The following is a 13144-nucleotide window of genomic DNA, read 5'->3' as shown; positions in this document are numbered from 1 at the left end:
ATGGTAAATGAATTATAACTCACATCCCGTGCCTAATGCTAACAGTCCACTATTTTTTTGAAATGGAAACTCCACCGCCGAAGACTAGTCATTGCGAACTTACAATTTTGACAAGATTCCAAGAATACAAATTAACAAGATAAATAAAGTAAAAACATGATTTTTTTTTTAAATTAACGTTAAAATAATACAGGTCTATTAGCTACAGAAGGCGCGTGCACAGTACTCATAAAAATGCATTTTTCATATACAGGCTGTTATTTATATATTTTATTTCAACCGATCGTGTAATGTTTTTAAGATCTATGATATAATTTGGGTGGCATATTTATTTAATATTTGAATACGTACCACGAATAAAATGATAAATAGCATTTTTTAAAATTATAAGTAAAACAAACGTACGTATGCAAAAATTAATACGAATTAAAAAATGAGAAAAAATATAGGATATAAATTATATTAAACAGGAAATAAGTGATTTTAAAAGTGTTCGAATTTTGATAATAATGCAGTGTAACGCGACGTTTCCCCCATCGTCCCATAGGGCAGCACTCGCCTTTTATTTCGAGTGGCAACCCAGAAAAAGCCTCATAGGCGCGCGCGCATGTAGAGCGCGCTCTCTTACACGCGAACTCCCGTCGAAGAAAGATCTCTCCTGTGCACGTCTCCAGGGGGAGACGGGGCCGAGAGATCCACCGCCATCTTGCTGAAGAACCGCCACGAGGTCGAGTGTAGCATCACTCCCTCCCCTGAGTTCCAGCCCAACTTCCCCTGCATTCCTCACGCTGTTTCCGGAGAAACCTCAGCCGTGAGACCGACGAGGAAGCTGTTATCAACGCAGACGACTTGCCGTCAGGAACCTCCCCGACTATATACATTTATATAACTATCCCAAGGTTAGTCCACGTTTCCTACATAACACGACTCTTGGAAGAATAACGACGTATAACGCCCTCTGCATAAAGACGCGCGAAATACCGTTCCTTACATTGGCGCCCAACGAGTGGGCCTGATCAGCAAGTCGCTCTTCCGTTCGCGAAGTCATCACGAAGATGGCAACTCCAGTAGACGGCGCGTTGCTGATGGAGATGATGAAGCTGATGATGGAGCAGCTTATAGCTTCCCGAACCGCATCTGTTCCTTCCCCCGTCATTTCACCTGCCCCGGTCGCGGCGGGAAATTTTGCGAGTTGCAAATCTCGGTTTGCCGGCGACTCATCGGAATCAGTCGAAGCGTTCATTGATGCCATCGAGACATTCAAACACTGTTGCCGAATCCCAGACGAGGACGCGCTTCGAGGTTTACCCATGATACTCGATCGAGACGCGGCGACTTGGTGGGTGGGTATGAAACCTTCCACCCCCACCTGGTCCATGGCGCTAAAGGCGCTACGAAGCAGTTACGGTGAACGTAGACCAGCTTACCGACTGTTTCTCGAAGTTAGCGCGACGAGGCAACAGGAAGGAGAATCAACGGATCTCTTCATAAATCAAAAACGCGCGTTGTTCGCGAAAATGCCGTACAGCATCCCCGAAGAGATGCAGCTAGACATAGTATACGGCCTATTATCTCCCTCTCTACGAACCCGTTTGAGCCGAGAGCAGGTAGACAATTTCCAAGAACTGATTCTCCGCGCACACACCATCGCCGAGATGGACGCGGAGACCCCAACAGGGGTACCTGAAACCAGAACAAAAGCGACCCACGACATTCCACACCGTTCGAGGCCCGCGACCGGAAGTGACCGAACATTCACGAGAAAGGACCGAATGGGTGAACAAAGGCCGCGATTTCGACCAACGTGCTCGTTCTGCCACAACCGAGGACATTCGGTTGAAGAATGTCGGAAGAAGAATGAGACACATACGAGACCACCTATCGCGTGTTACGGCTGCGAAGCTCCAGGTGTGATGAAGAGCAATTGTCCCACGTGCAAGACGAAGACCGGGGCCGCGTTATCAACCATCGCCCTGGCGACGTTTCCACGCCAGATACCGGTGACCCACCTATCGTCCGTCCTCCGAGCGACGAAGGCACCAGCTCCCGCGAAGACTCCTATCCTCGACTGGAGAAAACGCCCGGACCAGAGAAAATGCGCGGATCAAGTTCGAAGAGCGGCGAACTGTCGCACCTGTAACCCCCCGGTGACCCACCTATCGTCCGTCCTGAAGGCCACGAAGGTACCAGCTCCCACGAAGACGCCGATCCTCGATTGGAGGAAGCGCCCGGACCAGAGTAGACGATACGCGGACCAAGACCGAAGAGCCCACACCAGATACCGAACCGCTGATCTGGTGCTGCTGCCGCCATACGTCAACCCCGCTGAAGAGGGGCGGAGCGCTACGTTCGCCCCCGTACGAGAGGGGCCCTTCTGGATCAGGGAGACCCTGAGTCCCACCACCTTCCTCATGTCCGCTGTCAACACGCCTGTCGATCAGCGGATGTCACACCTGGTCGGCGTTCCAGCACCGAGCGTGCCGAGGCGAAGAAAAGGAAGGCCGCGAAGACCATCAACATTCGTCAAGACAGCTGTCAATACGCTGGCCGATGAGCGGATGCCACACCTGGTTGGCGTTCCAACACCGGGCGTGCCGAGACGAAGAAGAGATAATCGGTCCAACGCGCCGATTGCACAATTGTAATCGGCGATCACTATCCGAGTTCAGAGACCGGACGTTTGCCCTCTGAACTCGAGGGGGAGGATGTAACGCGACGTTTCCCCCATCGTCCCATAGGGCAACACTCGCCTTTTATTTCGAGTGGCAACCCAGAAAAAGCCTCATAGGCGCGCGCGCATGTAGAGCGCGCTCTCTTACACGCGAACTCCCGTCGAAGAAAGATCTCTCCTGTGCACGTCTCCAGGGGGAGACGGGGCCGAGAGATCCACCGCCATCTTGCTGAAGAACCGCCACGAGGTCGAGTGTAGCATCACTCCCTCCCCTGAGTTCCAGCCCAACTTCCCCTGCATTCCTCACGCTGTTTCCGGAGAAACCTCAGCCGTGAGACCGACGAGGAAGCTGTTATCAACGCAGACGACTTGCCGTCAGGAACCTCCCCGACTATATACATTTATATAACTATCCCAAGGTTAGTCCACGTTTCCTACATAACACGACTCTTGGAAGAATAACGACGTATCACGCCCTCTGCATAAGGACGCGCGTAAATACCGTTCATTACAGCAGTCCTTTTCATTATTATGTATAGACATTCTTCTTTGTCGGCTAGTATTAAGTCCCGACCGTTACAAATATAATAAAATAAATTCGCAAAGAAAGCGCTACACTTTGTTGTTTATTTGCTCACTTCAAATTTGTTTACTGTTGGGTGCCTAGACCATCAAAATATTTTTTCATTATTTTGCATAGAATTGTTTGTCGGCTTCAGAATTTTGTAGCTAAGTCAGAACTTGTCATAAATAATAATAAAATAAACTTACAAAAAAAATATTGCGGCGATCTTTGGATAATGCCGCCGTACATTTACACCCAGAAAGTCCACCCGAACCGGAAGTGTTTCTAATCTAAATAAATACATTGTTCATTTTATAATCTTATTTTTGAATTTCAATTTCAAACTTTTCTATTATAAGACTTTTCTTTTACTACTCTACTACTAAACGTACTTCTAGTTTTACTAACCTTTTCTGATTTTCTTTAATTCGTTACTTCTTTGCTCGTTTTGGATAGTCTTCTGTTTCTATACAATGTCGTATCATAATTCTTCTACGCCACTTAATTCTCCATCACTTGAAGAATCCATATATTCGCTATCAGAATATTCTACTTTTATAATGTCAGTGAAATTGTCCGTTAAATTATCGAGTTTTGGTTCCAGTTCAATAAATTTTTCTTCATGTTTTTTCACATGTCTCCAAACGTCTCTGAATGTATCAATAGTGATTGACTCTGCTTCTTTCCTAAACAGCTCTTCAACGACCTTTAAGTCAAACATGACATTTTTTGAAGCTACTTTACCCTTAATAATGCCCCACAGTAATTCACAGGTACATACATAAATCACATTAAAAGGAGATTTATGTATGTACGTATAATGCATATATATATATATATATATATATATATATATATATATATATATATATATATATATATATATATATATATATATATATATATATATATATACACATAATGTATGTATGTATATTTATGTAATAATGTGTCAAAATATTAAAGTAAACAAATATATAGTACTCACCGAAGATCACCAGTAAATTCACGAGCATAAAGTTTAAATTTGATACGACATTTAAAATTCAGCACAAAAACACTCCACTTCAATTGTTTCAATTGTCGATCACTCATTTATTTTATTTAAATTTAATTCACAACTTACGCACGAGGGTCGCCCGTGATCAGAAATTTACGCGAATTTCAACGTTTGAAATCGGAATAAAAAACGGGAAATAACTCGACAAAATAATACACATTAGTCGAATCGAGTATTCGACTGTATTTTGGGAGTTTTAATTGAGGGATTATTAAATCCAATTCTGATTGCAGAACAGTGATAATTCGACGATTGATTTTATTCGGAACGCGAGCGTTCACAACTGCAGGTACATATTGCACCATTCGTTTAAGATTTGCGAAATATTGTTTCCTTTGATACGATATTATTGTCGTCAGTAGAATTTTTGCGGTGTCAGTTTCCGTTTTTTCTCGAAAGTTATCGAACACGGTTTCGTTCTTCGCTTATTTACGTATTAATATTCTCGTTAAATGGTTTGGAATTTTCTTTTACTTGTGACTATAAATTCATTTGTTTTCGATATACATATGTAGTTTTTTCCTGTATTTGAATTTAAATTAAAATTATGTTTGTGCATTCTAAATATTGTGCAAAGAAATGAAGATGAATATGGAGCTTGAACTTATAGCGTTAAGATGTCATGTCAATTTAGAAGGTGTGTTTTATCTTTGAATATATAAAAAAAATATGTAATAACTTTGGATATATATATTTAAATATTCTTTTTTTTTGTGTTAGAAAACGTTTACGAGGTTTCGAGAGGCTACACGTACTTATCCGTAAGCATTTTTATTTATGTAATTTTTTTCTTTTTTATTTATGTACATAAATTACTCCTCAATCATTTTATCTTCATCAGAATTGTTTAAGTTTTAATTAGGGATTTGGAGGATTATAATCAATGTATATATTTTGCATAATAAATAATGAAATTTGAAAATAGCGAAAACTTATGTATGTATACTAATTATTTTAATAAAATTTAACATTTTAATGAAAATATAATATTTACAAAATATATATCTTTAACAGAATTAAACATACACAAGTTATTGCATTAATTGTAGTCGAATCGATCTAGCATGAGACTTACGTATGTACGTAAAATGTACATGCAATCGCATTCACCCCCACTGGACCCGCGATGGCCAATTATGTACATTTCGTTTCAGTTTCGCATTTAGGTCGGTAGAATTTAACTTTTATTTTGTGTTAGTTTGAGTTCGTTTTCTGAAATATTAACATTAATAAAATTATGGGGGCGCCGAGGTCGAAGCCCTACAGGGCAAAGGCTCAGGGGGCGTAGAAGGCGAAGGCTCTGGGGGCGCCGAGGGAGATTTCCTACAGGGCAAAGGCTCTGGGGGGGTGCCGAGGGCGAAGCCCTAAAGGGCAAAGGCTCAGGGGGCGCCGAGGGCGAAGCCCTACAGGACAAAGACTATGGGGGGCGCCGAGGGCAAAGGCTCAGGGGGCGCCGAGGGCGAAGCCCTACAGGGCAAAGGCTCAGGGGGCGCCGAGTGCGAAGCCCTACAGGGCAAAGGCTCAGGGAGGCGCCGAGGGCGAAGCCCTATAGGGCAAAGAAACTGGGGGGCACTGAGGGCGAAGCCCTACAGGGCAAAGGCTCTGGGAAGTGCCGAGGGTGAAGCCCTACAGGACAAAGGTTCAGGGGGGCCGAGGGCGAATCCTAAAAAGGCAAAGGCTTTGGTGGCGCCAAGGGCGCAGCCCTACAGGACAAAGGCTCTGGGGGCGTCGAGGGTGAAGCCCTACAGGGCAAAGGCTCTGGTGGCGCCGACGGCGAAGCCCTACAGGGCAAAGGCTCTGGGGGCGTCGAGGGTGAAGCCCTACAGGGCAAAGGCTCTAGGGAGCAATGAGGGCGAAGCCCTAAAGGGCAAAGGCTCAGGAGGCACCGAGGGCAAAGGCTTAGGGGGCGTCGTGGGCGAAGGCTATGGGGGCGCCGAGGGCGATGCCCTACAGGGCAAAGGCTCAGGGGGCTCCGAGTTCGAAGCCCTACAGGGAAAAGTCTCTGTGGGGTGCCGAGGGCGAAGTCCTACAGGACAAAGGTTCAGGGGGGCCTAAAGGGCGAAGCCTAAAAAGGCAAAGGCTCTGGCAAAGGCTTTCGGGGGCACCAAGGGTGAAGCCCTACAGGACAAAGGTTCAGGGGGGCCGAGGGCGAAGCCTAAAAAGGCAAAGGCTCTGGTTGCGCCGACGGCGAAGTCCTACAGGAAAAAGGCTCTGGGGGCGTCGAGGGTGAAGCCCTACAGGGCAAAGGCTCTAGGGGGCAACGAGGGCGATTCCCTAAAGGGCAAAAGCTCAGGGGGCGCCGAGGGCAAAGCCCTACAAGGCAAAAGCTCAGGGGGCGCCGAGGGCAAAGGCTTTCGGGGGCACCAAGGGTGAAGCCCTACAGGACAAAGGTTCAGGGGGGCCGAGGGCGAAGCCTAAAAAGGCAAAGGCTCTGGTTGCGCCGACGGCGAAGCCCTACAGTAAAAAGGCTCTGGGGGCGTCGAGGGTGAAGCCCTACAGGGCAAAGGCTCTAGGGGGCAACGAGGGCGATTCCCTAAAGGGCAAAAGCTCAGGGGGCGCCGAGGGCAATGCCCTACAAGGCAAAGGCTCAGGGGGCGTCGCGGGCGAAGGCTATGGAGGTGCCAAGGGCGAAGCCCTACAGGAGAAAGGTTCAGGGGGGCCGAGGGCGAAGCCTAAAAAGGCAAAGGCTCTGGTGGCGCTGAGGGCGAAGCCCTACAGGGCAAAGGCTCTGGGAGGCGCCGAGGGCGAAGCCCTACAGGGCAAAGGCTCAGGGGGCACCGAGGGTGAAGGCTCGGGGTGCGACGAGGGCGAAGGCTCAGGGGGCGACGAGGGCGAAGGCTCAGGGGACACCGAGGGCAAAGCCTAAAAGGCAAAGACTCTGGTGGCGCCGAGGGCAAAGCCCTACAGGGCAAAGGCTTTCGGGAGCACCAAGGGTGAAGCCCTACAGGACAAAGGTTCAGGGGGGCCGAGGGCGAAGCCTAAAAAGGCAAAGGCTCTGGTTGCGCCGATGGCGAAGCCCTACAGGAAAAAGACTCTGGTGGCGCCGAGGGCAAAGCCCTACAGGGCAAAGGCACTGGGGGGCGCCAAGGGCAAATCCCTACAAGGCAAAGGCTCAGGGGGCGACGAGAGCGAAGGCTCTGGTGGCGCCGAGGGCAAAGCCCTACAGGGCAAAGGCTTTCGGGGGCACCAAGGGTGAAGCCCTACAGGACAAAAGTTCAGGGGGGCTGAGGGCGAAGCCTAAAAAGGCAAAGGCTCTGGTTGCGCCGATGGCGAAGCCCTACAGGAAAAAGGCTCTGGGGGCGTCGAGGGTGAAGCCCTACAGAGCAAAGGCTCTAGGGGGCAACGAGGGCGATTCCCTACAGGGCAAAGGCTCAGGGGGCGCCGAGGGCGAAGCCCTACAGGGCAAAAGCTCAGGGAGGCGCCGAGGGCGAAGCCCTATAGGGCAAAGGAACTGGGGGCGCTGAGGGCGAAGCCCTACAGGGCAAAGGCTCTGGGAAGTGCCGAGGGTGAAGCCCTACGGGACAAAGTTTCAGGGGGGCCGAGGGCGAAGCCTAAAAAGGCAAAGGCTCTGGGTGACAACGAGGGTAAAGGCTTTAATTTCGATCCACAGTCACCCAATTCCTTTCTTATTCCGCGTAAAGCTCACTTTTGGCGGGAGAGGTGGCGTGTTGTTGGTTTGAGCAGATTCAATCATTTGATGATGGTCTGCCTGTGATTTTTTTCGTATTTATTTTCATTCGTTGTCATTATTTCATTTAATTACATTGAGCAAAATAACTGAGTGGAGACTAGCCAATCTTTACTAAGTTTGACCCACTGAATTCGAATATGATATTGATTTTTGTTGGTGGGTGATCGTTTACGAGATATGAGCGTTCGTTGTGTATATGGTTGTAGCGCGTAATATTTGGGTGCAAGCGAGATGGCATGTAATCCACCTGACAGAGTACAGCGGTCGGACTAATCGTATTACGCGCTACAACCATATTCACAACGAAAGCATTTAAATTGCAATTACCACTTGAGTTAGTACGTTTAGATAAAAAAAAAATATTGAGATCGAAAACCAATCCTTATAAACGTGGTGAAATAAAAAATTTGCCAAATAAATGAAAAATAGCACGGAAAAAACATCCGTAAAAAAAATATATTTTTGACTTTTAAAATTCGCTAGACAGTTAATTCGAAGTATTTTAAAGCAATGAAATATAACAATTAATAGGAAAAATATCTGTCTATTGATTCCAATACTCACTTTGAGCGTGACTAATCCTAAATTTTGAGTTAAAGACTGCAAAAGCCAAAAAACTGTAAAAATCGCGCATTTTTTTAAGCTCTCATATCTCGTACACGATCACCCACCAACAAAAATCAATATCATATACGTATTCAGTGGGTCAAACTTAGTAAAGATTGGTTAGTCTCCGCTCTGGTAACTCAAAAACGTGATTTTTTGTTGCTCAGTGTTATTATTTAAATTTGCATTATTTTTCATTGTTTTAATTATATATTTAATTATATATTTACTAATATTATTCAAATTTGCATGATTTTTCTTTCATTTTCTAATATTTATTTATTTCTATTTAATATATTTTAGTTCTTCTAATTATTTTTTATAAGCTCCGAAACGAAAAAAACAACACGCGCGCACCGAGAACGGGACACGACTGAAAGAAAAAACGTAATAACACACACTGCATTTGCGCATTATGCCCGATTCTTCGATAAAATATTTTTTTCTGTTGCGTCAGATAAATACGTGTATATTATAATAATTCTATCTAATACATTAATGTATTGCTGAGGAATACCCAAAATATGAACTCTGTATTTAGTATATTTACAGAGATATTCACACAATTAGAGTAAATGTCGACTATGTTTCTATCACCGGTAAGGAAAGGTTAAACAGAAATTTGTATGTTTTTTATCGGTCTCCGTGACGGGCCCGAATGTGAAACGGGCTTTTCCTCCCATATTAATGTGCGCGCGCAGAATACGGGAGGAAAAGCCTGTTCCTCTTGTTCCTGTTGTATCCTGCTCGCGCAAATTAAGTGAGTATATATCTTTCGACTTAAGATCTTTCGATTTTCGATCTTTGCCTTCCGACATTTGCGTTTTGGGCGTGAGATAGACCCGTTTTTTTATATACATGTATGTAATATCTACACTTTGGCACGACAGTGCTATTTTCCAAGAAAGAGGGTTTGTCTGTTGTCAACTTACAAAGCTAGAGCAAAAAAAAAGTTAAACAATAGAAATTGACGGTAGTAAAGCCATTTTGCAGGCTGAGCGCCTACTCTGGTAATATCTTTAGTAACAGTATAGTACATTTTCAGAAATGGTAACATTATGCATGTTAAAATTATGTGGTAGCACTGCACTAAAACGTCAAAAATAGTATTGGCATATGGTCAGTATATATGTGACATTAAGTCCACACACTGCGACGTTGGTTACGTTGGAGATGGGTGTCGCAATTTGAGCTGATTTTACAAAATAGTATTATTATTTGACATAATTAATGAAATTTACCATGACATTCGTATTAATGTAATTTGTACAGTAACGATATTAGATTTTGGTATACTTTTTAATTTACACATATATACGTTTGTTATCAACGTTTCAGCTAAGATTTTTGTCTGGAAGTTCAACATGGCTTCGAGGATAGTGGCCAGTGCTACTGTGCGTGCAGTCAATAAAAGAATTCTACCCACGAGAGCAGCGTTGGTGTTGACTCCAGCGGCCGTCAACAAAATTAAAGATATAATGAGCAAGAATCCGGATGAAGGATTTATCGGATTGAAAGTGGGAGTGAAACAGAGAGGTTGCAATGGTCTTTCATATACATTAGATTTCACCAAAGAGAAAGGTAAAATGGACGAAGAAGTTAAACAGGACGGTGTTACGGTTATAATTGATAAAAAAGCACAACTTTCTTTATTAGGTATGCTTATTTATTATTTTATAGAAATTTTATAATATTATTGAGTTGATATTTGAATTGTTTCTTATTTTAGGAACAGAAATGGATTATGTAGAAGATAAACTATCTTCAGAGTTTGTATTCAATAATCCTAATATCAAAGGAACGTGTGGGTGTGGTGAATCGTTCAGTATATAGTTTGTTTCTAGGGATGCTAAAATTTCAATTAATATAATTTCTCAAATTAGAAGAAAAACAATAGATGGGCTAAAGAATAAGAAATTTCTTGTCGCGCTGTAAATTTAAGTTGTAAATAAATATGTATTCAGCTACTAATTGTTTTTTAAAATTCTCAAATATTTATTAGATTATAAAACTCAAAAAATGTCTTTTATTATAAGCTGCCACTATCTGTGTGAAAACATACATATATGTATGTTTGTATTTAATCTTATTTGTACATAATGAGGTTCAATTGTGATGTAGTGTTAACCTATGTATGTACATTGTTTTTGTTGAATTATATTGTTTTCATAATTAAGTTGTTTTTATTTTGTAGCCCATAAGGTTATACTGAGACTAAAGAAGAGGAATTAAAGAGACATGAAATTAGGATGGAGTGCATTTTGGTGAATGAATGCCGTTTATAAATCTAAAATGCCACTGTCTGAAGAAAAAGATCTTCGGTCAGATCATGCCCGGGTTGACGTATGAGAGTGAAACTTTAGCATTGAACGCCAGATCATCAAAGTTCGGAACGCTGTATGCATGGTATAACAAGGAGATTGACGACGAAATATGTGGGTTAAAAAGTACGACAAAGGTGGTTGATGTAATGGTTAGGATAGATATTGAAATGGCAATGGGCGGGTCACGTAGCTAGAAGAACGGACGATAGATGTGCTCAAATGGTTCCTGAGACTGTAAAAGGGTTCAAGGAAGACCACATGGGAGATGGGTAGATGAAGTCAGAATAATGTGTGGGATGAGATCAGTGGATCAGATTTACCTATAGGCAGATTAGGGTTCAGCCTAGGGCAAGATTCGGCAAACTTATTAGTCAACAGAACAACGATTGAGATTTCTTTTGAGAGCCAAATTTCTTTAATTTAAACTATATATGTACATAGGTAGGTACACTGTTTATTAAAATGAAAGTTTTAAGTCTTAATTAAACTATAGGAACACTGAATAAAACTAGATATCATACTTAATAATAATCTTATTTATTAATAAAAATTAAATTGTAAGTAGGCATCCATAAAATTAGATCATGACAACGATTGACAAACACTTAATGTGAAAATTGGCCTTGCATATCCTTAGAAATTTGTGGTATGTCAGGTTTATATGTTATTGTTTTTAATTTTAGGCACGATTCCAGGTTCTCATCAATAAGACGACTTCTCAGTTTACTTATGATAAGGTTCATGTTTGAAAAACGGAGAAGGTATCAAAAATCATCATGTCTTCCTTCTCCGGGTCTTTCAAAGCAGACCACTTGTGCTGTGAACTAAGCTTACTTTTTTTTCTCCAATAATTCCATATCAACACAAAGACGTTCAAATTTAGAGCGCCATAATTCTTTGTTTTTTAAATCTACCAATTGCATTTCAAAGTTGCCAATGTCAACCTTAAAGGGAGAAAAATTTTATTCTGTTACAGTTGCATTAAGAGCAAAGGCTAGTGTCGCTTTACTCTTCCTGAATTCCTGAAACCTGTTGAGAAAAGCTTCCCTCATATTTAAAATTATTGTTTTGAAATAGCAAATGTCAATAACAGAATTTTCTTGGCGATGTTTCAGCAAGCTTGGAAAGTGAATCAAAGTTTTTTTCTTTCAAAATCTTGAGCAAAAAGAGATAATTTGTTTTCGAATGAAATAACTTCTTCTAACATCGAAAAAAGGTTGTTTCCTGTCCCTTGTAGTTTACGATTAAGCTGATTTAGATGAGACGTAACGTTTACCATGAAATACAATTTTTGGATCCACCGATTGTCCGTTAGTTCTGGATAGTGTACATCCTTCCCAAGAAGAAATGTTTTAATTACTGTTAACCAACGTAACTTGTTATGCAGTAGATGATTTCCGTACTCACTTTTTGATTTGATTTGCGTATTTCAACTAAAAATTCTTTAAATTGGCAATGATTAAGAGCATTAGCTATAATGGAGTTGATAATCTTAATCACCAATTCCATAACTTTGCAAATTTATTTTGGAAATGTCTGCGCAAAAAGCGCTTCTTGATGAATGATAAGCAAGTACCTCGTGATTAATTTTTCCTTTCAAAATAGCAACAAACCCTTTTCTTAGGCCGGTCATACTTTTAGCGTCATACCGTCTGTTGAAATTGACACAATTTTAGAGCACTTTGGTCAAGAGGCCAAAGAGCCACATGCGGCTCGCGAGCCGCGGTGTGCTGACCCTTGGCCTAGGGTCTCCCCTAGACTCCGAGGTGTATCAAATTAATAATAAAAATTTACGCTCAAAAATATGTCCACATTGAAATTTAGAACAGTTTAAAAAAGCTTTTAAAAACTTTATTTTTATCTTACTTATTGTTATTTTTATTTCTTAGTTCTTTATGTTTAAATTTTTCTTCTTTCACCTATGTTATATGTAAAAAAAATTTATAATGGTTTTTTTTTATAATAATTATTTTTTGTTAACAATTTTGTTTATATTACAAATACCGAGCGAAGCCAGGTATTACAGGTAGTTTTTAATAAAGTGAGAATGGGGGTTGAAGGGGCCTCGTAAGTGGAATAGCCTAGGGCCTCTTTTTTATCTAAATCCGACTCTGGATGAGTTGGCCAAAACAGAGACGAACGGAAGCATATTGGATAGGCATTCATCCAGCAGTGGATAACGAATGGCTGTGAATGGTGATGATGATGAGATATGGCCATGAAGTGG

The 13144-nt window shown here is 42.3% G+C and overlaps 1 protein-coding gene across 2 annotated transcripts; it reads left to right on the top strand.

Moving 5' to 3' along the window:
- The first annotated feature begins 9620 nt into the window (after positions 1-9620).
- Positions 9621-10768, top strand: MagR (Iron-sulfur cluster assembly 1 homolog MagR). Of its 2 annotated transcripts, none has more exons than XM_077431499.1 (3): positions 9621-9801; positions 9932-10249; positions 10323-10768. In XM_077431499.1, the coding sequence occupies exons 2-3, from the start codon at positions 9958-9960 to the stop codon at positions 10424-10426; spliced, it is 396 nt and encodes a 131-aa protein (XP_077287625.1). In that variant the 5' UTR covers positions 9621-9801; positions 9932-9957; the 3' UTR covers positions 10427-10768. The 2 variants fall into 2 exon arrangements, with proteins under 2 accessions (XP_077287625.1, XP_077287546.1); XM_077431420.1 differs by having other exon boundaries at positions 9646-9852.
- The last annotated feature ends 2376 nt before the right edge of the window (positions 10769-13144 follow it).

This window comes from Arctopsyche grandis, chromosome 1, assembly GCF_051622035.1.
Source record: "Arctopsyche grandis isolate Sample6627 chromosome 1, ASM5162203v2, whole genome shotgun sequence".
NCBI lineage: Eukaryota > Metazoa > Arthropoda > Insecta > Trichoptera > Hydropsychidae > Arctopsyche > Arctopsyche grandis.
This window is presented reverse-complemented; position numbering and strand designations above follow the sequence as displayed.

Coding starts and splice junctions, on each gene's coding strand:
- MagR (XM_077431499.1), top strand. CDS start 9,958: ATGGCTTCGAGGATAGTGGCCAGTGCTACTGTGCGTGCAGTCAATAAA. Junction 10,250..10,322: donor AGCACAACTTTCTTTATTAG/GTATGCTTATTT, acceptor TTCTTATTTTAG/GAACAGAAATGGATTATGTA.